Here is a 25,145-nt window from a genome sequence, read left to right as displayed (position 1 = left end):
CTTTTAAGTTTTCTCAACTTTGGATTTTTTTACAATGTAGCTGTAGGCCTAAGCAGTAAACAATAAAGGCGAGAGGTTTCCACAAATTGGGGCAATAGTGGGAATAATTTATTCATTGGTGTTTCAGAGGATAAACAGATATTCTATAAACAAATTCATATTTAAATCAACTAATAAATAAACTGTTCAGAATTTACAGGTGTTAGCGACGTTCCTCCATCAAAATATAGACAGGCCATCTTTGTATGTCTTTCTTTGGTCAAACCATGTTGTTTTTTTACCTGTCAAGTGCTTTCTGGTCTTGTTTCCTCCGTCTTCCTGATGATGTAGGAAGCTTTGTATAAGCCATTGTAGAGAGATGTAAAATTGTGAACACTTTGCACCTTCAAACTAACAAAAGCCGCTCCAAGTTCATGTGTTGGGCTCTAAACTTCTGTTTTCCCATACATGGACTGTCCGCTTCTTCTGATTAGCTAACAAAACATTTTAAATTTTTTTTATTTTAGAAAAGTTTTCAAGTGATATCTTTCAAGTAAAGCCTTAATATGGAAGTTAACTTTCAGAAAACTTACTATGTCTTTTAACATCACATATAAGTTGTGAATATATATAACATATCTATCTATTTCTGCATACAAAAGGTTTCAAAAGATATAGTGTAAACCAATCGATCGCAAAGAAGCGGAACGTTTTTTATCTTCTGTGTTTCCAGCCGAACATTAAAGCCGGGCACTATATTCAACTACTTTTCTTTTTGCATTAGTTGCACATTTCTTACGTAGCTAACGCTAGCTGTTTGCATTTGTTTTTAAACGGTGTTTATTATACACTTGTAACAAATATGAAGTTTATTGTACACCAGTTCGGTATCTCAATACCATGAGAAGTAGTCGTGTTTGTCCCCAAGCAAGTAAACCATTCCTGTGGTCGCTTCTCGCCAGATCATCAACCAGAAATCAATTACAAGTGATCTGCACAAGTTTCTTCTGCTCATGGCTCCTATCTGGACTGATGTTCGAGCTGTTTTGCCCTCGACAGTGTCTGAATTCCCCCTTCACTTCAGCGAGAAGATTGAATTGAGTGTGTTGAAGGTCCTTGAGCTGGCTAGAGATCAGCTGTACAGTGAATGCCCAGCTTCTGCTCAAAGAGCTCAGGTCGTTATCGATTACTCCTGGGAGAAGCTCAACACTGGCACATGGAGAGATGTGGACAAGGAGTGGAGGAGAGTTTACTCGTATGGCTGCTTATTCAAAATCTTAAGTTTATGTCGTGGAAGTCCATCTCAATACAATATCCAAGAGGCCATTAAAACATGTGACATGGGTTTGTTAATGGGAGCAGGCATCATGGACAACATTCTGCAAAGGCTTGTTGGTGTCTTAAGAAATAAAGTGAAAATGAAGAGTTCAAAGAAAGCAGAGACGAGTGAAGAACCCTGTTCAAAGGTGAAGACTTCTCTCATAAAGACAAGAGCATGAAGGATTTGTGAATTAATTTTTGTAAATATTTTGAAGTAGCTTTCATTCAGTTTAATTATAGTTTTAATGAAATGTAAGTGTTTGTAAGTTTTTATATATATATATATATATATATATATATTCATATAGTTTTTCTATTTCTATTTAGCTTTGAATTTTTAGTTGTAGTAATTTTAATACTTCAATGTAATTTTTGCCTTGTATGTATAATTATAATAATTTCATAATTTTCCTCTATTATTGCAAATTTTCATTGTAAAGAAAGACATAACATTTGATAAAATTATGTGTGAATGTAATTAAACTAGATTAATAATTCACATTAACACAACATTATACATTTACAAATATAATGTTAAAATTATATTATTATTATTTGAAATGATAAAACTTCAATGTTGTGTTTGTTGGAATCAGTGACAGGGCTCGCAAAATGTCTAAATCCCTGGTAGCCCTTCGGGCAGGTACTCTTCAGATTTTGGTAGCCCGAAAATTATTTAACTAGCCCAAATAAAATAAAGACCATAAATGTCAATCAAAAACATTTTCAATACGCAAATATCAACGAATATCAAGGAAAGAGTTTTATTTTATTATTTACATGGTATCTGCAGAATTCTTAAAAATCTATTTAAGGCATTTTGAAAAATTATTTCTTATACCATTTAACATTTAAACTGTCTAAGGCCTTAAAAACTCTTCAATGTAGTTGTATCAAATTTAAGGACCCGTGGGAGCAATGTTCCCTCTAATTTTGTTTCTTGCTGAGCAAAACTTTTCTCTATTGGGCGGACATTTCTGGCACCTGAGCAAAAGCATTCTTTATACCAGACCTGTACAGCACGCACACAAAAAAGTGTGTAACTTTTAACTTTAATGTGCTATTTATATTTGATTTGACCCTTGATGTAACTAAATGATGTACATTTTAGGTTACCTGAGAAAACATTTTTACTGTACAATACACTGCAGTTCAAAAGTTTGGATCAATAAAGTTTTTTAAAGAAGTTTCTTATGTTCATCAAGGCTGTATCTATTTGATAAAAAATACTGAATATTATTTCACAAAATAATATTGTGAAATATTGCAATTTAAAATAAATGTTTTCTATTTTAATATACTTTAAAATGTAATTAATTCCTGTGAAGCAAAGCAGTATTTTCAGAGTCACATGATCCTTTAGAAATTATTCTAATATGCTGATTTTTAATCAATGTTGGAAACAGTTGTACTGCTTTTTTATTTTATTTATTTATTTTTATACTGTATTTTTTGGGACCTGTGATATTTTTAAAAAAATTAAAAGTTAAAAAGAACAGTGTTTAGTCAAAATAGAGATTTTGTGTTACAATATAAACTATTCAAAAGTTTGGGGTCATAATTTTTTTCTTTCTTTTTTAAAGATACTTTTAAAAAGTTTAAAGAAAGTTAAATAAGCTTTATTCAGCAAGGATGTGTTAAATGGATCAAATTGATAGTAAAGACTTCTATTGTTAGAAAATATTTCTATTTTGAATAAATGCTGTTCTTTTAAACTTTTTATTAATCAAAGAAAAAAGTAACACAGGTTCCAAAAAAAAAAAAATATGAAGCAGCACAACAGTTTCAACACTGATAATAAATCAGCATATTACAATGATTTCTGAAGGATCATGGGACACTGAAGACTGGAGTAATGAAGCTGAAAATTCAGCTTTGATCACAGGGATAAATGCTATTTTAAAGTATAGGTATTAAAATAGGAAACCAATATTAGAAATTGCAATAATATTTCACTACATAAGTTTTTTCTGTATTTTTTAAATGAATACAGCCTTGATGAGCAAGAGACTCAAAGTCAAAGACTCAAAAACAAGGTCAATTATTTATCAGGTTTATAATATAGCCCTAACATAATATATTATCAAAACAAACTATTTAAACTGATAGAGTAGAATACAAACTGAAGCAAAACTTAAGCTTAGAGGGAGCATTGCGTGGGAGCCCTGTATTTAAGGTAGCCCGTCGGGCAGGGCACTGATACATTTTGGTAGCCCAACTGGAAAACACAATAGCCCCGGGACGTCGGGCTAGCGATTTTGCGAGCCCTGAGTGAATATGTTGGCAGGGCAAGTAGAAATGTGATTTATTTTTATTTCTTTATTTTTGAATAAGGTTTGGCCTGTGATTTAAATACCAGTTGTGACCCTGGACCACAAAACCAGTATGTAAAAATAAAAATATACCAGCTGGGGTATATTTGTAGCAATAGCCAAAAATACATTGTATGGGTCAAAATTATCCATTTTTCTTTTATGCCAAAAATCATTAGTTTATTAAGTAAAGATCATGTTCCATGAGGATATTTTGTAAATTTCCTACTGTAAATATATTAAAACTTCATTTTTGTTTAGTAATATGCTAAGAACTTCATTTGGACAACTTTAAAGGCAATTTTCTCAGTATTTTTATTTTTTTGCAAATAGTTTCAAATAGTTGCATCTCGGACAAATATTGTCCTAGCCTAACAAACCATACATCAATGAAAAGCTTAATTATTAATCTTTCAGATGATGTAGAAATCTCAATTTCGAAAAATTGACCTTTATGACTGGTTTTGTGGTCCAGGGTCACAATTGTTGATTCAGAAACATGTCATATTTTACTAAATCATGTCATGCTCTTTAAAACCTTGTTCCAATAGCCTATTCACCTATGCATTATTCACTTAAGCTTTTCTAAAACAGGAAATGAAAGTGGACTGTGAGTCTGAGCCAGTAATAAACCCTGCACAAGCAGTGCCTAGGATTCATTGTCCATCCCTGGATCGCTTCAGATCAGATTTCCTGGATCCTCAGAAGCCTGTGATTATAGAGGGAATAACTGACCATTGGCCGGCCTTCACAGAGCATCCATGGAGGTACTGAAAAATATGCATTATTAGATTTTACCTTCTGAAACATCAGCACACTGCCATACTGTACACTCTCTCTAAGCATAGACTACTTGCGAACTATCGCTGGCTGCCGAACGGTACCTATTGAAGTGGGATCCAAGTACACTGATGAAGAGTGGTCACAAAAGCTCATTACAGTGAATGACTTCATAGACCGCTACATTATAGGAACAGTAAGAATTATTTCCATTTATTTCACTGTAAGACAGTGTTTTTCTAAAAAAAAAACAATTATTTATTTTTTTTGTCTAGAGAAGCTGTAAACTGTCTATATTTGTTATTTTTGGTTATTTTCTTCTAGGCAGAGGATGGAGTGGGATATCTGGCTCAGCATCAGTTGTTTGATCAGGTCAGGTGCATTTCTTTTTGGTGCTACTAGAAGACCAGAATCTACATACTTTATCTTTAAAGGAATAGTTTCCCCAAAAATTTAAATTTGCTGAAAATGTGCTCACCCTCAGGCCATCCAAGATATAGATGATTTATTTCTTCATCAGAAAAGATTTGGAGAAATTTAGCATTAAATCACTTGCTCACCAATGGATCCTGTGTAGTGAATGGGTGCCGTCAGAACGAGAGACCAAACAGCTGATAAAAACATCACAGTAATCCACAACACTCCAGTACATCAATTAACATCTTATGACGTCAAAAACTGCATGTTTGTAAGAAACAAATCCATAATTATTACATTTTTAACTTTGTAACCATTGCTTTTGGTTTAAAAATAACACTTTCACTAGTTTTTTTTTTGGACTGGTTTTCACATGCAAACAGTGCTTGGTGTGTGCATATTTCACACCTTATTCAGACAAGTCAACTTTTCACTGAAGAAATCAATATTATCCATTGATAAATATAATGGATTGATCAATTTTATCCATAAATGTCTGTTTTAATTTAAAACTTAGTTTATTACAAAGACAAACCTTTGGATTACCTACATGACTTGAGGATTACTGTGATGTTTTTATCAGCTGTTTAAACTCTCATTCTGATGGCACCCATTCACAGCAGAGGATCCACTACTGAGAAAGTAATGTAAGGCTAAAACGTCCACTAATCTGTTCCAATGAAGAAACAAACAAACCAGCCTTCAGCAAGTTTTTATTTATGGCTGCACTATTTCTTTAATTCTCTCACTTTATGGTTAAAAGTGCACTCAGTAATTTTTAGTTTGTGCTATAGCAGTCTTCTTAGATTTGCAATTATACTAATAATGGATGTAGCATCATGCAAAACTAATAGCACTCACTCTTGGCTGTTATTCATCCTGATAGGTTCCAGAGCTGAAAGAAGATATTCGCATCCCAGACTATTGTTGTCTTGGAGAAGGAGATGAGGATGACATTACAATTAATGCCTGGTTTGGGCCTGGAGGGACTGTGTCTCCTCTCCATCAGGATCCTCAACAGAATTTTTTGACACAGGTGAACAAGAGACAAATGGTTCATTTGGCATTTGTTCCCCCTGTTTCATTTTCAACCAGCATTCTGGTTTTGTTTTTGGACGTCAGGTGGTTGGAAGGAAATATATCAGGCTCTACAGCCCAGATGAAACAAAATATCTCTATACACATCAGTCGCAGCTACTGCACAACACCAGTCAGGTAAAGACCCAATTTATGACAGCAAGATTCTTGCTCTTAAAGTGTTTTGAAATAATCACGCAAGATTGTTTTACCACCACCAGGTGGAGGTGGAGAATCCAGACCTGGTGACGTTCCCAGACTTCTCTAAAGCCTCGTATCAGGAGTGTGTTCTCCGGCCCAGAGATGTCCTCTTCATCCCTCAACAGCACTGGCATTATGTGCGCTCTCTAGAGCTCAGCTTTTCTGTCAGTTTTTGGTGGTCCTGATTTGTACAGAATAAAACATCTTGTGTTGTCAAGTCTTGTATTGGCTTTATTTGTACAAATGCCAAATTTGAGAGTTTTAGGCTCTTATACACATATAAATGTATTACTTACTGTAAATGATGGGGTTATTATTCAGTATTCCCATGAATTAGATGTACATTTCTGACATATTTGCTTTTGTTACAATTTAAATGTAAATGCACATAGTTCTTAAAGGGGAACATCATCCCCCATTTTACCCTATTTCTTATATTTAAATCTTTTAAATTAATTAAAAAAAAAAAACAAATGCTACTTGTACTGCATTAGACTAACCAGCACTTACATAATGTTGCTCTTTCGTTGGTTTGATTGCTTCTACTGTCATCATTTGTATATCACTTTGGTTAAATTTGTCTGCTAAATTAATAAATGTAAGTGTAAATCTTAACATGCCAAAAAGCATGACTTTTTTAACATCTGTTCTGATATTTTATCTTAAGCAGCAATGTATTCAATCTATATATTGAACAGTACAGGTATTTCTGTATGATCTGAACTCGTGGTCTTGGTTTGCTGCGTCATTTTTTTACCAGTTCTTCTACAGGAACAATATGTAGGGAACTAAATGGTTACCCACATTTAGTTGCAACACTTTGAACTTTGCTAATAACTTGAAGTAATCTTTTTTTAAGATTTGAAAAGACAAAACACTTCAACAGTGCGCTTCTCAATTTTTATTTTGTATTTTTATCTTAGCAGCTGTACAAAATGCTAAAATTCTACAGAGAGAGCAAATGTTTCCATACGAGAGCAAATAAATTTAGTTTGCTCTTGAATCAGAATTCCAACAAAAATAATGTGTAATTGAGAAACAACCTATTCAATAACAATTCTTTATTAATAGAACATACATGTATAAAAAAAAAAACAAATCTTTTAAACTTCTAAGAGAATGCACTTGAAAAATCCTCAATGGTCAAAAGGCCAGCTGCAGCAGTGAATCAGTAGGCTTTGAGATTAAGACCTCCTTGACCGGCGTGACGGCGTGGGAGCAGTGTTCTCTTTGGATGATGAAGGCAGATTTTGTGAACTCTGTGACTGGGAATGCTGCATTTCTGCAAATGAGAAAAATAAATATGCAAACATTGGAATCAAAAAGCTTTTGAAGTAAACAAATAGTTCAAATTAAATCTTAAATCAGTGGAGCAATGTTAAAGAAAAAGTTCACCTGGAATCTCATGAGGCCAGAAATCATTGCATGCCGGGCAACGAGGATCATTGCGTGCTCTAAAATATCGAGCAACACACGGGAAGTGTATCTTGATTCCACAGGCGGGGTTTTCACACATCTGGCTCTAAAGGTAAAATAAAAGTTCTTGTTTGCAGTTTCCTGTTTGAAAATGCTATCAGGTAACCCCTATCACCAAGTCAATTCTATAGAAATAAAATGTCAATACATGTAACATAAGTGCCAAAAAAAACACTCATCTACTGAAGTACTGACGACTTTTTGGTCACCGAGTTATTCATTTAAAGTTACTTCTTGTGGTTCAAATTACATGGAGATCTAAAAGCCTGGATTTCCTCAACAAATAAAACTTCTCAACCTTTACACGTGTTCATGTCTTTACCTGCAGGGCAATGTTGTGGCACACATGACACACTCTGATGAGGTCTTGGTAGATTGTGCGCATATACGGTTCCATCTCCACAATGCAGCGCACACTTAGAGTGTATTCACCGTCTTTCTAAAGCAGCAAAACAAAAGAACAAATAAAAGTACCTATTTGCTTTTGGAGGTAGTGACTAGCGAGCGAGTGGTTTATAATAACTTTGTCCAATATATGGGAAAAGACCAATTTTAAAATGAATAGCCAACCTCCTTTAACCATTTGTCCTGGACAAATTTGTTTAAGACAAGCTCTGTTTCTTTTTTCTTCAGTTTCTTTGTCTGGAGGCTGTCGGCACAATTTAGGATATCGGTGGAGGAGGCAGTACCGCTCTCAGACTCTACAATCAAATCCATCTGAATGCAGAGACAAAATGTTGAGAGATATTGTGAAAACAAAATATTTACCTAAAAACAAACAAAAAATTATATTGTCATTTTAATTCTCATATTCTCAGGACAAACAAGAGACTCATGAAAGTCACCATAATACAAAAAAAAAAGAAATTGTGGATCATCCAGGTAACAAAAACAAAAAGTTCACTGAATTTTTCCACAGCACTATGAATGTTTAATTGGATGTGTTCAATAAAGACATTATGTATAATATATATATATATATATATATATATATATATATATATATATATATATATATATATATATATATATATATATATATATATATATATATATATATATATATATTTGCTGTGAATAAGCATTTACCGTTTTTCTGAATAATTCCAGTTCATTATCTGCATAATCTGATGCCATTCGTGTTATGTATGTCTCCGACACATTTACCTGAATAACAGATGCATTTGTCATTTCTTTTTTGACATAATATCATACCAAGCATGTAAATATAATATAATACTATTACTATTAACAAATTAATAATATATAAAAACAGACTTCAACTAACCAAGGCGTAATACTCAAGACCATCCTCTTCAGACATGCCTTTCCTGATGTGCATGAAAAAGGGCTGAAGTTGAGTATTGATGACATTAATGAAATCATCCAATCTCTCTGTATAGTGTGCTAGAAAGCCAAGACAGACGCATAATTCAAATAAGACACCAACTGATATACAATTTCCAGGTCTGAGACATAGAGGTAATAAATCTTTAATGCAAAATAAATACTATATAAACACACGATCCAACAGAATTTGGCTAAATTGCAGTCAGTGGGTTTCCTTCATACCTCCATGGGTCTCACAGCAGTGTTTGTGTAATGCTACGGCTTGAGATGCACTGATGATGCCGTTGCTCATTATGCTCTGCAAGAAGCGCTTGTGACTGTCTCCCATTGTTCGGGACATTCTGCTTAATGTCCTCTTGAGCTGGAGAAGACATTTCTTGATATAAATTTCTCAAATTTGCCAATACTGAGCAGGCAAATGGTGATATGATTGAAAATGATTGTAGGGAGAACACTTATGCATTACAAAGACAATATTTAACAAGTTCAATTTAAACAATAGTTATATTAGCATCAAGTGCTATCCTCCACCAATGGGTGTTAATCAAGGGATGATGTTCCCACCAGAATGGGACACAGATAGTAGCACAGATCTGGTTAACTCAGTTGGTTCATCACCCTGCTTGTAGCTTTAACCGGATGTTTACGTTGATAGGCCTTTATATGGTTTATACAGCCAGGGTAAAAAAAGTAAAAAAGTAAAGTCGTGACGTATTGTCAAGTATGGTGACCCATACTCGAAATTGGTGCTCTGCGTTTAACCCATCCAAGTGCACACACACAGCAGTGAGTAGTGAACAAATGCACACACACACACACACACACACACACACACACACACCCGGAGCAGTGGGCAGCCATGCTGCGGCGCCCGGGGAGCAATTGGGGGTTCGGTGCCTTGCTCAAGGGCACCTCAGTTGTGGTATTGAGGGTGGAGAGAGCGCTGGACATTCCCTCCCCCCACCTACAATCCCTGCCGGCCGGGGGCTCGAACCCGCAACCTTTCGATTACGAGTCCGACTCTCTAACCATTAGGCCACGACTTCCCCCAACTAAGTGATTGTGATCATATAAACTGTAAAATTAAAAGTCTTTGTTGTAAATAAACAGATTCTTGGATTACGTTTTACAAGAAAATACTATTTTGATCTTTTTACTTCTACGTTTCACGATTAATTCAATGTGTCACTTTGCTGCTTTTTTTGTTTGTTTGTTTGTTTTTTAGGACTTTTCTAACAAATGTCTGCGCGAAAACTGTTTCCTAGCTTCTTTAAAGGAAATCATACTAAATGTTTTCCAGTGTATATGCAAACTAGTACGTTACCGGATCAATGTACAAACATTGCACAACATCCTCAATACGACATGCTACATCAAACCAAGCGTGCGTTTGTCCAAGCATTCAAAGACCGACATTGTAGTCTGGCCGAAACAGGTTTGTATTAAACACATATTGTCGTAAAAGTACTGCTTTTCACATACCTGCTCTCAATATGTAGCGCCGAGTTTTCTTCTTCTTCTTCTTCTTCTTTTTCTTCTTCTTCATTTATGTTTAATGGCGGTTGGCAAACCAGCTTAAGGTGCATTTCCGCCACCTACTGGGATGGAGTGTGAGTGGCGATCGATGGTGTTTTAATAATGCAAAGTTCCCACAGGTGTGTTATTTATTATGATTGTTTTTATTATTATAATACATTTCTATGTATCAGCTGCCAGAGTTCGTATCAGGAGTCACGATCGTTTATCGCCGTTTCTGCTGTAAACTACACAGTTTTATTTTTAAATGAAAGATTTGATGATGCATATTACATACCAGCAAGCAGATGCGATCAGAATATGAACCCAATAAGCTAAACAGCATTTTCCCATAAAGAACACATAAGGAGTGCTTAGCTGTATCGACAGTATATATGCACGTGTATACCTACTATACACAGGTGCGTAGCCAACATTTCAGAAGTGAGTGGGACAAAATTTTTATTTTATATATATATATATATATATATATATATATAGGATACTGTTTATAAGAATATAGGAAACTTTATTTTTTTTCTCTTATGTCTTTCTTTTAATTGGCTTAGAAATCAGATACACTGTTGGACAATAACCAATAAATGATTTGTTAATGTACTACAAACACTTTTTTTATTCATTTTTATCAAATATAAAACAATAGTTTTTGTACTGTAATAAATGCTATGTCAGGTAGCACTGAATTGTTCATAAACTTACCTGGTAATTTACCATAAAATCACCTGGAGATGATTGAAAAAAAGTACAAATAAACCATATATGGTCGCAATCGTGTGTTTAATGCCTTCATGTTTCCAAAGGTTTCTGCCTTTTATTCAGATCATACAGTGATAGCTGGATGCTTTTGTCCATATTAGGGATTTCCTGGTACTTTGTAAGTTATTACTTCAATATGAGTCTGTCTTGCACTTTCTAAGCCCTCCGGCTTCGTGTATGTGTATATGTTGTCCCTACTAAACTCTGCCCAATGATACCCCCCTCACACACCACCACAAACTCTTCACCCCTCCCCATCATTAAAATCGGTTAAAAAACAAAAACAAAAAAACATCCACACACTGAGTACTATGCACTGGAAATTTTTATTTCTATGCACTTTCAATGTTCATTGCACTAGTATTTATATATCTTAATGTATAGCTTATTCATATCCATTTGTAATTATATTCATAGTTTTTGCTCATAGTGTACATACATTTACTGTACAATCCATCTGTATAGTATGTTCATATCACCCATCTGTATATCATACTGATAGTATTTAAAATTTGTAAATTATGTCCATAGTACTACTGCCTTATCTGTATATTCTGTACATATGTAACTATTGTAGACACTATATATCCTGTACCTCTGCTTATTGCACTTCTGGTTAGATGCTAACTGCATTTCGTTGCCCTGTACCTTACATGTGCAATGACAATAAAGTTGAATCTAATCTAATCTAATCTAATTTCCCTTAAATAAACATTACACTAAAAAGGCCAAATACAATTATATTTTGTATTTTTACACTGTGTAATATTCTTTTATCAAAACCAATAAATGTCATCAAGTTAGTGTTTTTACGTATTTTTGCATTTATTCCAAAATAATAACAAAAGTAGTAACAATACAAACATTTTTTTTTGTCAACTGATGTTCAGCTGTTCTTTTTAACTTTACCAGCGGGTGTCGCTGTTGGACAATTACTTTATACATACTAGTGACTTTTACGCTTTTAATGTCATATTTTGTAATACTTGCATTGATTTTTTTGTAATATCGATAATTTTCTCATCCATTTTTTTTTTCTCTAAAGAGTCTCTGCCTCCCTTGCCTTGACTGATGGCAGGCAAAGACTGATGACAGAAGCCGTACAACACACAAACATCAGAAATTCAGTATCAATTATGATCCTTGCGGCTTTGAGGTTATGTACATTTTTGCAGGTTATTTTACACTAATTTCATGCATGCAAATTAATAAAGTGATGAATGGAAATTGGGCAGTTCAATTAAGTATAGAATTTTTGAAAAGCTAAAAATTAAAATGGGCAAATGTGGGATCACCGTGAAATGAAATGTTTTTTATTACAATTTGTAGGCCATAGCCACAGTTTTACTACAAATAGCATGCTTAAACTATGGTGAGTGCAGAAAAACGTTTTATTTGTTGCAAAACGATGTGTAATTTTCATAAGTTTTGTTGAAAACGAAATTTTAAATTTTACAAAGAAAACGGTAGTAATGTATTTATAATATTTATAGAAAACATTCATTGTTAGAAAAGATCATTTATGTCATGTACTGTAAATGCTCTAGGCCTACAAGTTTGAGGCATTATTTGTAACATTTGTATATACACCAAATATTTTGACCATACTTTCTTCTTTCACAGCAGGAAAACATTTTGTGAGAGACACCAGGACTGCAGCTGACTGGTGTGGTAACAGAAATTGGAATGGAGAAATACAATTTCCCAGTGTCTTTTCACTGGAAAAGGAGGAACAAATTGCATGCCAAAGCAAATTGCAGAGCTGGATGGGTGACTATGATGAAAGTTCTCCGGTGGAATTTTTCACTTTTGTATTTTTGGAAAAAAAAGATTATGAAGTGTTCTGCACAGAAATGATTGATAAATCAAAGTACAAAATCTTCTCCAGATTTGAGGAAGAATAAGTCATCAAAGTCATAAAAAATCAATCAATGATCAATAACAAAATCAATAAAAACTTGAGTGTCTCAATTACAATGGTCTCATGATTATTTCTATATACATATATAGCTATATATATATAACAATATATACACACTTCCTATATATTTGTCTCCATTTCTCACTATTAACTAACTATTGACTTTTGCCTCAAACTCCTAATTAGCCTACTGTTCAGGTATAGGGTAAGATGTAGAATATGGTCACGTATAATACGGCATTAGTATGTACTTTATGAGTACTAATAAACAGCTTATAAAGGAATATGCAAGCTACTAGTTAATAACTAGTGTTACAAATATGTTTGTAAAAAATATGTTTGTGTGTGCGAGCGCGTGTGCATATACAGTATTGGCTAGCGGCAGCTGGGCACTCCTTATCTGTGTGTATGTTCTTTATGGCAAAATACTTATGCAATTTAGCTTATTGGGTTCATATTCTGATCGCATCTGCTTGCTGGTATATAATATGCATAATCAAATCTTTCATTTAAAAATAAACGGCGACAAACGATCGTGACTCTTGGCACTAACTCTGTCAGCTGATCCATAAAAATGTATAATAATAATAATACAACAACTACAACAAAAAACACCACCGCACGCCACTGAGAACCTGTCAGGAACGAGAACGGGATCCAACAGCAGGTGAATAAACTCAAATATTTATTTGCAAAAAAAGAAAACAGAAAGAGCTCAGTCCAAAAAGTCAGCCGGACGGCGTTCTCCGCCAGCAAACAGTCCGTTAGCACAACGTGAAGATCAATCCAGCTTCAGCCGAGGCAGCGGGGCAAAGTGGCGGCGAGACTGCAACAACCAGCCGCCGCTGAAATCCAGAGTAAGCGCCGGGCGCGAACCGAGATGAATCGGGAGGAATTACTGTGACGAGGCGGGCATTCGGGCAGAAAATATCCAAGGCAGAGAGCAAACCAGAGTCCTAGAGATGCAGGCGAGTACAAAAAGTGAAGGATGCAAAAAACAGGAGCGCCAGACCGACAGGACTAGAAAAATAAACAAAAACGATATAGGGTCAGCATACATAATCAGCAGCGAGAAAAGCATTCGTTCAGAATCACGCATACGGACTGACACAGAACGACAGACACGAGGGCAAGATAAAGGGGAGATAATGAGGACAAGATAGAGTGCAGGTGAGTAGAGAGAATTAGCAAACAGGATAACAAGAGGGGCGGAGTCGACACAACGTGACAGCGGAGCACATGGCAAGCTGTCAAAACAAAGACCACGTGCTCCAGGACAACAAAACAAGGCAGCCCCCACCGAGATCCTGACAGTACCCCTCCCCCCACGGGACGCCACCAGGCGACCTAAGTGGGGGGTTTACCTTGTCTCCGGAAGAGGTCCTCGATCAACGACCGATCCAGAACGTCCCGAGCCGGGACCCAACTCCTCTCCTCTGGACCGTAACCCTCCCAGTCCACCAGGTATTGAAAACCCCTGCCACGACGACGAACATCTAGTAATCTCCTAACAGAATAGACAGGAGAACCATCCACTAGACGAGGGGGAGGGGGGGCAGGGGATGAAATGTTGGCATTAAGAGCAGATCTGAAAACAGGCTTAACCCTGGATACATGAAAAACAGGGTTTACCCGACCAAGAGAAGAAGGTAACTTGAGCCGCACCGCAACCGGATTAATGACCTTGTTGATCTGGTATGGGCCAATGAACCTAGGCGCTAACTTGCGAGAGACAGCCTTGAGGGGCAGGTCCTTGGTAGACAGCCATACCTTCTGACCACAGACATAGCGGGGTGCTGGAATCCGGTGACGATCAGCTGCTGCTTTGGTCCGTCTGGAGGCCTGGACCAAGGCCTTCCTAGCCTTTCTCCAGACACTACGACATCTTCGGACAAAGGCTAGGGCAGACGGTACCGCAGCCTCGGGTTCCTGAGAGGGAAACAAGGGAGGTTGATAGCCAACAGAACATTCAAACGGGGACATACCTGTGGAGGCTACAGGGAGAGTATTGTGGGAATACTCAACCCAAGTGAGCTGTTGACTCCAGGAGGCAGGATTGCGGGACGCCAGGCAGCGGAGAGCCCGTTCGAGATCCTGATTGGCTCGCTCACACTGACCGTTGGACTGGGGATGAAAACCTGACGACAGACTCGTAGAGGCCCCGATCTGTCTACAGAATTCCTGCCAAAAACGGGAGACAAACTGGGGACACCTATCAGAGACAACATCAACCGGAAGACCATGGATCCGGAAGACGTGGTCAATGACCAGTTGGGACGTCTCCTTGGCAGAGGGGAGTTTGGGGAGGGGCACGAAATGAACCGCTTTAGAGAAGCGATCCACCACCGTGAGAATCACGGTGTAACCTCTCGAAGGGGGTAAGCCAGAGACAAAATCTAAGGCTATGTGTGACCAGGGACGAGAGGGGATGGGCAGGGGCTGGAGCAGACCAACGGAGGGCCGGTTAGAGACCTTGTTCTGGGCACAAACTGAGCAAGCCAATACAAACTGCCTGACGTCCTGGCCGATGGAGGGCCACCAGAATCGCTGGCGGATGGCAGCCAGCGACCTCCTGACTCCTGGATGGCAGGAAACCCTAGACTCATGACCCCACTGAAGGACCTCACGGCGCAGCGCCTCCGGCACGAACAACCGACTCGCAGGACACTCCACTGGAACTTCCACCCCTCGTCCGGCCTCCTCCACCCTCCGCTCGACGTCCCAGGAGAGAGCCCCAACCACTACTCCTTCCGAGAGTATGGCATAGGCCGGGGCCTCCTCTCCCGGGCGCTCGAACTGGCGGGATAGAGTATCGGGCTTAACGTTTTTGGACCCGGGCCGGTACGAAAGGGTGAAGTTAAATCGGTCAAAGAAGAGTGCCCAGCGAGCCTGGCGCGGGCTCAGCCTCTTGGCCGAACGGATATATTCTAAGTTCTTATGATCCGTCCAGACCAAGAAGGGTTGCGCCGACCCCTCCAACCAGTGACGCCACTCACCCAAGGCCAACCTAACCGCCAGCAGCTCCCGGTTGCCAATGTCGTAATTACGCTCAACCGGGCTGAGACGATGGGAGAAATATGCACAGGGGTGCACCTTCCCATCACTAGGAGAACGCTGGGACAAGACTGCGCCTACCCCGACATCAGAGGCGTCCACCTCAACGATAAATTGCCGTTCGGGATCTGGAATGGAGAGAACAGGAGCAGAGATAAACCGGGACTTTAAATTATCAAAGGCCTCCTGAGCCTGAGCACTCCAGGTGAACGGTACCTTAATGGAGGTGAGTGCCGTTAAGGGTGCAGCTACCTGGCCAAAGTTCCTGATGAATCGCCGGTAGAAGTTGGCAAACCCCAAGAACCGCTGCAGAGCCTTCCTAGTGTCGGGAACAGGCCACTTGGCGACAGCCTCGACCTTGGCCGGATCCGGCTTTATCTCCCCAGCTGATACAATAAAGCCCAGGAAAGAAACTGACTTGGCATGGAACTCGCACTTCTCCGCCTTGACAAACAGCTGGTTCTCCAGCAACCGTTGGAGGACTTGGCGCACGTGCTGAGTGTGTACCTGAAGGGAAGGGGAAAAGATGAGAATATCATCGAGGTACACAAAGACAAACCGGTTAATCATGTCTCCCAGCACGCTATTGACCATGTCCTGGAAGACAGCAGGGGCATTAGTGAGCCCGAACGGAAGGACCAGGTATTCATAGTGTCCCGTGGGGGTATTGAAGGCTGTCTTCCACTCATCGCCCTCGCGAATGCGGACAAGATGATAGGCGTTGCGGAGGTCTAACTTAGTGAAGACCTTGGCTCCCTGCAAGAGTTCAAAGGCTGACGACATTAAAGGCAAGGGGTACCTGTTCTTTACGGTAATGTCATTCAGCCCCCGGTAATCAATGCAAGGACGCAGAGAGCCGTCCTTCTTCTTAACGAAGAAGAACCCAGCGCCCGCAGGGGAAGACGAGTGGCGAATGAGTCCGGCTTTTACAGATTCCTGAATGTATTTGTCCATAGCCTCTCGTTCAGGACCCGACAGGGAAAAGAGACGACCCCGGGGCGGAGAAGTGCCAGGAAGGAGATCGATGGCACAGTCGAATGGCCGGTGGGGAGGAAGCGAGGTGGCTCGGGACCTGCTGAAAACCAGCCGCAGATCAAGGTACTCCTCCGGAACCCCGGTGAGGTCAGCCGCTTCAACCTGCAACACAGGACACACAGACACAGGAGGAGAGGCAACACCTAGACAGCAAGCATGACAAGACTGACTCCAAGACAAAATCTGACTACGGGACCAATCCACCTGAGGGCTGTGCTGAACCAACCAAGGATGCCCCGGAACCAGACTAGCATTAGGGGACTCCATGAGGAACAGCACAACCGACTCGTGGTGATTGCCCGACACAACAAGACTTACACGGGGGGTGGTGTGGGTGATCGTGGCTACAGGCTGGCCAGAGAGGCCCCAGACAGTGACAGGTGAGGAAAGGGGAATGGCAGGAATGCCCCAGCTCTTAGCCGTGCTACAGTCCAGAAAGCTGGCTTCAGCGCCCGAATCAATAAGAGCCTTGCAGGAGTGGATGGAGTTCTGATAGGTGATGGTGGCAGAGAGCTGGGTGCGAGATTGAGGGAGGATTAGAGGAGAAACGCCCACCAGGACTCCCCGGTTAACTAGTGGGCCTTGGCTTTTAAAGGGCAAGATATAGCAAAGTGACCCGGCTTCCCGCAGTAGAGGCAAAGACCCTGAACCAGCCTTTGTTGTCTCTCTCGGGCAGACAGTCGAAGACCCCCCAACTGCATGGGCTCAGGATCAGGCTGGGGTGACTGAGGTGGTGGGTGGCCCTTGAAAGGCTGGGTCTCCTCCAGCCCCCAGGACAAGCGGGGAGCCAAGCGACGCTGTCGCAGGTGCAGATGACCTTCGACCCGAATGGCCAAATTGATAAAGCCCTCTAAGTCCTGTGGTTGCTCGTGGGTGGCTATTTCATGCTGGATCTCGTAGTTAAGCCCCTCCCGAAACGTAGCTCGCAGCGCCCCCTCATTCCAATCGCAGGAAGCAGCTAGCGTTTTAAATTGGATGGCATACTCAGTAACGGAACGGCCTCCTTGACGGAGCCGTACTAGTTTGGATGCAGCCTCATCTCCTCTTACAGAACGGTCAAAAAGCCTTGTCATCTCACCGCGAAAATCCTCAAAATCATTGCAGAAAAAAGCTCCTGCGTCCCATACGGAAGTCCCCCACTCGCGAGCCCTACCCGTCAACAGAGTAATGACGTAAGCAACTTTTAACCGTTCTGTAGCATATCGCCGGGGTTGCAGCGCAAAAACCAGTGAACATTGAGATAAAAACGCCCGACATGAATTCGGATCTCCGTCATATAAGGGCGGGTTGTTGGCGTGTGGCTCGGGCTCGCGGTGAGAAAGAGTTAAAGGGGCCGATGAAGCGGAGGACGACTGAACGTTTTGTTGGAGTTCACGGAGGCGGCCGCTTAATTCCGCCACCTGGACTGTGAGGGTTTCGACCTCCTGAGCTGTGGACGAGAGTTGGCTGGCTTGGTGGCCGAGGAGAGCTCCTTGATGAGCAATGGCTGATCGAACAAACTCCTCACCCGCTGGATCCATATTGGTCAGTCCGTACTGTCAGGAACGAGAACGGGATCCAACAGCAGGTGAATAAACTCAAATATTTATTTGCAAAAAAAGAAAACAGAAAGAGCTCAGTCCAAAAAGTCAGCCGGACGGCGTTCTCCGCCAGCAAACAGTCCGTTAGCACAACGTGAAGATCAATCCAGCTTCAGCCGAGGCAGCGGGGCAAAGTGGCGGCGAGACTGCAACAACCAGCCGCCGCTGAAATCCAGAGTAAGCGCCGGGCGCGAACCGAGATGAATCGGGAGGAATTACTGTGACGAGGCGGGCATTCGGGCAGAAAATATCCAAGGCAGAGAGCAAACCAGAGTCCTAGAGATTCAGGCGAGTACAAAAAGTGAAGGATGCAAAAAACAGGAGCGCCAGACCGACAGGACTAGAAAAATAAACAAAAACGATATAGGGTCAGCATACATAATCAGCAGCGAGAAAAGCATTCGTTCAGAATCACACATACGGACTGACACAGAACGACAGACACGAGGGCAAGATAAAGGGGAGATAATGAGGACAAGATAGAGTGCATGTGAGTAGAGAGAATTAGCAAACAGGATAACAAGAGGGGCGGAGTCGACACAACGTGACAGCGGAGCACATGGCAAGCTGTCAAAACAAAGACCACGTGCTCCAGGACAACAAAACAAGGCAGCCCCCACCGAGATCCTGACAGAACGGTGTAGTTTTTACCGAGCAAACAGCAAAAACAGCGAGAAAAACCATGGCACGTCTGGCACCTGCCACGAGAAATCTGGCAGCTGCCGGTGGCATTTGGCGATGCCACCGGAAGTGGCGCTACGACCTGCCACTGCCAGCATTTGCGCTTGCTCTCTCTCTTTGTCTGTCTGTCGGTCGTGTTTTTGATTGAATGTACAGAATGCGTTAGATCGACGCACAGACTAGGCTATATGCGTGATGGTTATTTATGTGTTTTGAACATATTTTCAAGCTCGGCATAAGCATGTTTCTCTTTGAGAACTTGTTGGTAATTTACACGGTGGGAACTTGCAGAAACGTTCTGTTTGACGGTATTCGATTTTAACAGTTTTCATAAGAGGAATGTATTGAAGCTGTTGTTTAACAAGTTTGAAATGTTGTAATGTTTCTGTTTAACTGTATTACATTCAGCATGCTGTAAATAAAGCTCGTAGTAGGTTATTATTTCGATTAATTCCGTGTTAACAAACAGTGCGTACTTCAGTGGTTCTTTGTGCGATTTCATAATAAAAGCGTCTTTGTTAACAGACTATTACCTTTTATATTAAAACTTATTAAAAACGTTAAGTAACGCGCAGTTGTGTAAGACACGTACCAAAACATCGCGTTAATATGTTATCCCACCTTTCACACGCATTTTGATTACAGCGAGATAACTTAATAGGTGCGTTCGACTTGAAGCACGTACGGCTACAGACGGTGGTCAATGAGAGTAGCCGCTTGCAGTCAGGGGCGGAGTTGAAAACGGAGTCGTCAAATCGGACACTTCGGGACTCTCGTAGTTTGCTGCATCTACCTCAGTCATGGCAGATCACGTGGCGTTTGCTTGCTTTATTGCAGACGAACTGGATGCTATAGAAATGCCGTTATTGTTGTATGAAATTGAGCACAATGAGCAACGAAAGTGAGTAAAGGTTCAATGTAATAAGTATTGTTTTTATATATCCATAGGGACATGGGACCATACCCAACACCAGTGTGACTCGTTATTTCTAATACTAACCAATCAATGCAATTACACTTAACAATTTTCATTAGAAGTGATTCTTTTTTTATTACTATGTTGGTTTATGTTTTAATAAACCTTTAAGATGTATGTAATATTTTGAAAGGGTGTCATCACGACAGAAACAAGTTTTAAGTAAATAAACAGAACATATTGAAAATTTGACTTGTGCAGTATGATTCATTATGTGTGTTTTTGCTACTGCAACTTAATAAAAATAATCTATGAAGATAATAATTGTATGTACTAAATGTCGTTTTCATTACAGATAAAAGAATTAGGATGTTACATATTTGTTTACTTATTTTACTATTTCTCCAGTTAGGTAAGCACATTTTAGTAAGACAAAACACCATGAACATTCATACGTGAACACCATGCACAGGCCTACGGATAAGCCCAATTTATTTGCCTTTCTATTATGATTTATACCAGCTTATGAAAGTGATCTGAATGTTGTATTAGGAGAAGATTTAGAGCTGTTAAACTGACAAATGGAGGTTTCAAAAAGTATTGAATAAAAAGGTGCCAATAATTGTGTCCAACGTGTTTGAGAAAAACATTTATTTCATAATGATATTTCCCCCCATTTTAAATTTTTATTATCCAATGAAAGGTTAGCTTTTTGTGAATTTTTTAAATAAAAGATCAAAAGGATTAACAAAGCAGGTTAATTTTCACAGTCTTCTTTGATCATATTTACCAAGGGTTCCAATAATTCTGACCACAACTGTATGATGGTGATGATACACGGGGTAACTTTTTAAGCAATGTCGCGATCAACAGGCAAGCAGGTGAGAGACAGGGCCCACGACTGTTCTAAAATATCCAGACAGAAATGTGTTGCCAATTCTCAATGGGAAAGTGCCCAAGCAACATTGCTCAAAAAATCTGCCCTGAACATGACATGACATGCTGCATTGTTAAATGTGTGAAATATGTTGAGTGTTTCTCAGCATTCATTTTATTCAGTGTATGCATAACACACACACACACACAAGGTAACAACTGCAGTGTTCACCACCATTAAAGTCTCATGTAAAACACTCACTGTGCCCCCTTAACACACTCCTTCACAGATCATCTAGTTGTGCAAACATCTGATTCTTCAACAGCTGGCTCTTTTCCACTGAACAGTCTGCTCAATAGCCATGGGATAAATAAAGGGTAAATTAAAAACCAAACAAATGCTGTCATTTAAGTAACACACAAAACATATTTACGCATCAATGAGTGTCCTTCCCAATTCTAGCGGTCAATATTTGCTTCATATTATCTCCTCTAATACTTCGGCAGCGATGCTAACCCAAAAGATACAGCTGTATTACTTTTACTTTTGTCATTTAGCAGACGCTTTTGTCCAAAGCGACTTACAAATAAGAAAAAAGTAACTAAAACTAAAAGTTACAACTCTATAAATACTATATACCCACATATTTAAGAAAATAAAGAAATTAAATAAAATTGACACATGCATATAACAACATTTCAATAATAAACATATTAACAGCAACAGAAAAAAATACAATTTGCAATTCCGTTTGAATAATGTCCGGAATATCATTCCATAATATACACTTAATCCGTGTATCATTCGTCCTTTCCATTTTCAATTGATAAATGAAAATCAAAAAATGAAAATCTGATTGTTTTTTTTGTTATTTGATTTTGAATCAGAAACGAAGAATGAAAATTGTCTTGTATTTCATATTTAAAAATTTCGTTTTGGATCAAAAATACAAAATTGAAAAGGGTTCACACAACAGAAACTGTTTTTAATATTTAATTGCTGGGTTGTGCGTCACCCGGAAATTTTTCTGCGAGCAAATAGGCGGGCTTGTGTACCCCCTGGCAGTTTTTCTGTTATTGTATTACGCTATAATTGTTAATAAAGGTTAAAAAAAGAAAAAAAGTTAGCGACACTATGGCAGCGCTGGAGCCACACTCCACATTAATCATGGAGTTGTTCAAAACCGCTATGACACACGCTGAAATTTCCTGCACACTGAAGCATATGAATATCGTAGACTGCTCGGAAAGAATCAGAAGATTTTGTGCTGGACACGACCTAAAGAGAAAACGACTTTTGTCAGACGCAGCATTAGAGAGGATTTTGGCTGGGTCGATTTACGAAGTAAGTGTATATTTCGATTCCCACAGCTTAGTTAGCAAATATTTCCATTAATAATGTGACAATTCCGTGACAGACTGGACCATCGTATGGCCGGAAGTTCATGACTGGCTATAGCTATAGATATAGATATATCTGGCATCAATGTGGCTTCATGCAGGAGAAGGTCGGGTCGGAAGATTCCTGAAGGAGCTCCATCAGCCATACCATGAATTCCGGCGTCAGGTAGGATGACTAGTAAGTAATACATGTCAATACATTATATTAAACTGATTAACAGCACTAATTTTAGCTACGACACATCCCTTGCTAGTTAGTTCATGCTATGAATAAACCCATTTTTTTTTACATTTCTGTACAGAACTTTACTGCTGCTTTTCACATATTTGAAAGAAATATTTATTGCTACAATAAACACAGCCAGGTCAGAGGTCAGGGAGGGTCTGACAGGTGAAAAGCTGAGAAAAATATCTGTGGAATAAGTGGGACTAAGAAGGATAATTTCCACAGCAATATAACTGTTATTCCTCCTAATTCTGTCAAAATGTTTTCTACATTCTTATTTTTGTAGAATCTTACCAATGAGATTATCAATTGAAAATGGAAAGGACGAATGATACACGGATTCATGTGCAGCATCCAATCAAGTATGAGGCGCGGGGCTGGACAAAAGTCAAGCGAACACGGAGAGTGTGCGCGAGAGAGAGCGAAAATGCGCGACAGAAAGTATAATAAAGTAAATCAAATATAATAGAGTGAGATTTTCTGTGTGAACAGAAACAGAACATTCTAGAGAAAATACGAGAATGTTCCTCCAGTGATCTGTCGCAATGTTCCATGCTGTTAAAATTTCCAGATAACATAGTTTCTTCATAAAATGCTACGCAACTGTTTAGATCTGTGAAATATCTCTGCACATCGTTGCACTGACATGTGCAACAAAATTATGTAATTTAATATAAAATGTCCCTTGAACATCTTGAAAATTGCAAGATAGTAGCGTAGTACACAGAAGTTCACACAGAAAACTCACTCTCTCACTCTCTTTATTATATTTGATTTACTTTATTATACTTTTTGTCGCGCATTTTCGCTCTCTCCCGCGCAGTGTCGCTCTGTCTCGCGCACTCTCTCCGTGTTCGCTTGACTTATTTGTCTCTGTTTCTGCCACGGGATAATTAGGAATGACAGAAGCTTCAGTCTGGATCCAACCCCTAAATGATCTGAGATGACCGAACACCTGAGAAAAGATAATGCCAACCCCTCAGAGGATGCCAACGCTCAGACAACATACAGAATTACCAAATGACCACTGGAACTAGTTGAGACCTTACAATCTGACTTTGCTGCAGTTAAATTGAACTGCTGGTTTGTTGGCCAGAGGCCAATGTTTGATATTGATATTGTGATATGTTTGATATTGATATTGTGATATGTTTGATATTGTGCAGTTGCTTTGACACAATTTACATTGTTAAAAGCGCTATATAAATAAAGGTGACTTGACTTGACTTGACTTTTGTCCAGCGGGCGCCTCATAATCAAGTGGCCTAGTTTGTAAACAGGCTTGTTGACTCAGCAGCAGAGGGTTATGAACACATCAGCAGAACACAGAGATAATCACTGTTTTCATTATATTGTGCTGCATCATTTTTTTTTCTTGGGAAATTTAAATATTTCTTGAGGCTTATGGTTTCAGATCATTGTTTAGCCCTTCACAGCGCTCCTCATACCTGTAACTAGGAATGAATTATTTAGTAGCTTTTTGTCTTTTCATAATACATCACAGCGTTAACAAAAGGTCATGTCTGTGATACATATGGGAATTAGGCCTCAGATAAATAAACAATAGATCTTACAGAAAATATACAAAACAAAACCCTATTACATGCACTGAAGACACTGCATCCATGTATACTATAAACAACCTTGGCTGTAAGGAGTTGCAATCAGGACTAAAATTGATAATATAATTACTTTTATCTGTTGATAAAACATCATTAATAATCATGAGACAAATTCAAACTTTGACTTGACTTGACTTAAAGGGACAGTTTACCCAAAAATGAAAATTCTCACCCTCATGTCGTTCCAAACCCGTAAGACCTTCGATTGTCTTCGAACACAAATTAAGATATTTTTGATCAAATCTAAGAGCTCTCTGTCCATGTGACATCAGGGTTTCAACTGTAATTTTACGAAGCTACAACAATGCTTTTTGTGCGCACAGAAACCAAAAACAACGTATGCAACATATGTAAGCGGATGCATTGTTTACCCTTTGATCTGAACGTAAACAATGTATCCACTTACATATGTTGCATACGTTGTTTTTTGTTTTGTTTGCACACAAAAAGCATTCTTGTAGCTTCCTAAAATTACAGTTGAAACACTCATGGCACATGGATTGTTTTAACTATATCCTTACTACCTTTCTGGACCTTGATCATGTAAGGATCCTTGCTGTCTATGGGAGGGTCAGAGAGCTCATCAAAAACATAAAATTAATCAAAAATATCTTAATTCGTGTTCTTAA

General features: G+C 39.2%; 2 protein-coding genes across 2 annotated transcripts; one reads left to right on the top strand and one right to left on the bottom strand.

The window, feature by feature from the left end:
• The first annotated feature begins 718 nt into the window (after nt 1–718).
• LOC306850281 (lysine-specific demethylase 8-like) lies at nt 719–6,301 on the top strand. The gene is made up of 7 exons (XM_079385831.1): nt 719–1,445; nt 4,206–4,378; nt 4,455–4,587; nt 4,716–4,763; nt 5,695–5,844; nt 5,931–6,023; nt 6,107–6,301. Exons 1-7 carry the CDS (start codon nt 993–995, stop codon nt 6,269–6,271), a joined length of 1,215 nt encoding a protein of 404 aa, XP_079241957.1. The 5' UTR covers nt 719–992; the 3' UTR covers nt 6,272–6,301.
• Nucleotides 6,301–10,494, bottom strand: LOC306850289 (non-structural maintenance of chromosomes element 1 homolog). The gene is made up of 8 exons (XM_079385846.1): nt 10,395–10,494; nt 9,135–9,273; nt 8,851–8,969; nt 8,652–8,729; nt 8,133–8,279; nt 7,885–8,001; nt 7,482–7,608; nt 6,301–7,368 (listed from the first exon to the last, which is right to left on the bottom strand). Exons 2-8 carry the CDS (start codon nt 9,250–9,252, stop codon nt 7,271–7,273), a joined length of 804 nt encoding a protein of 267 aa, XP_079241972.1. The 5' UTR covers nt 9,253–9,273; nt 10,395–10,494; the 3' UTR covers nt 6,301–7,270.
• Nucleotides 10,495–25,145: the final 14,651 nt, after the last annotated feature.

Source organism: Barbus barbus (assembly GCF_936440315.1).
Source record: "Barbus barbus genome assembly, chromosome: 3".
NCBI classification, from domain to species: Eukaryota; Metazoa; Chordata; class Actinopteri; order Cypriniformes; family Cyprinidae; genus Barbus; species Barbus barbus.
The sequence above is the reverse complement of the archived record's forward strand: the minus strand, read 5'-3'. Positions and strand labels throughout refer to the sequence as shown.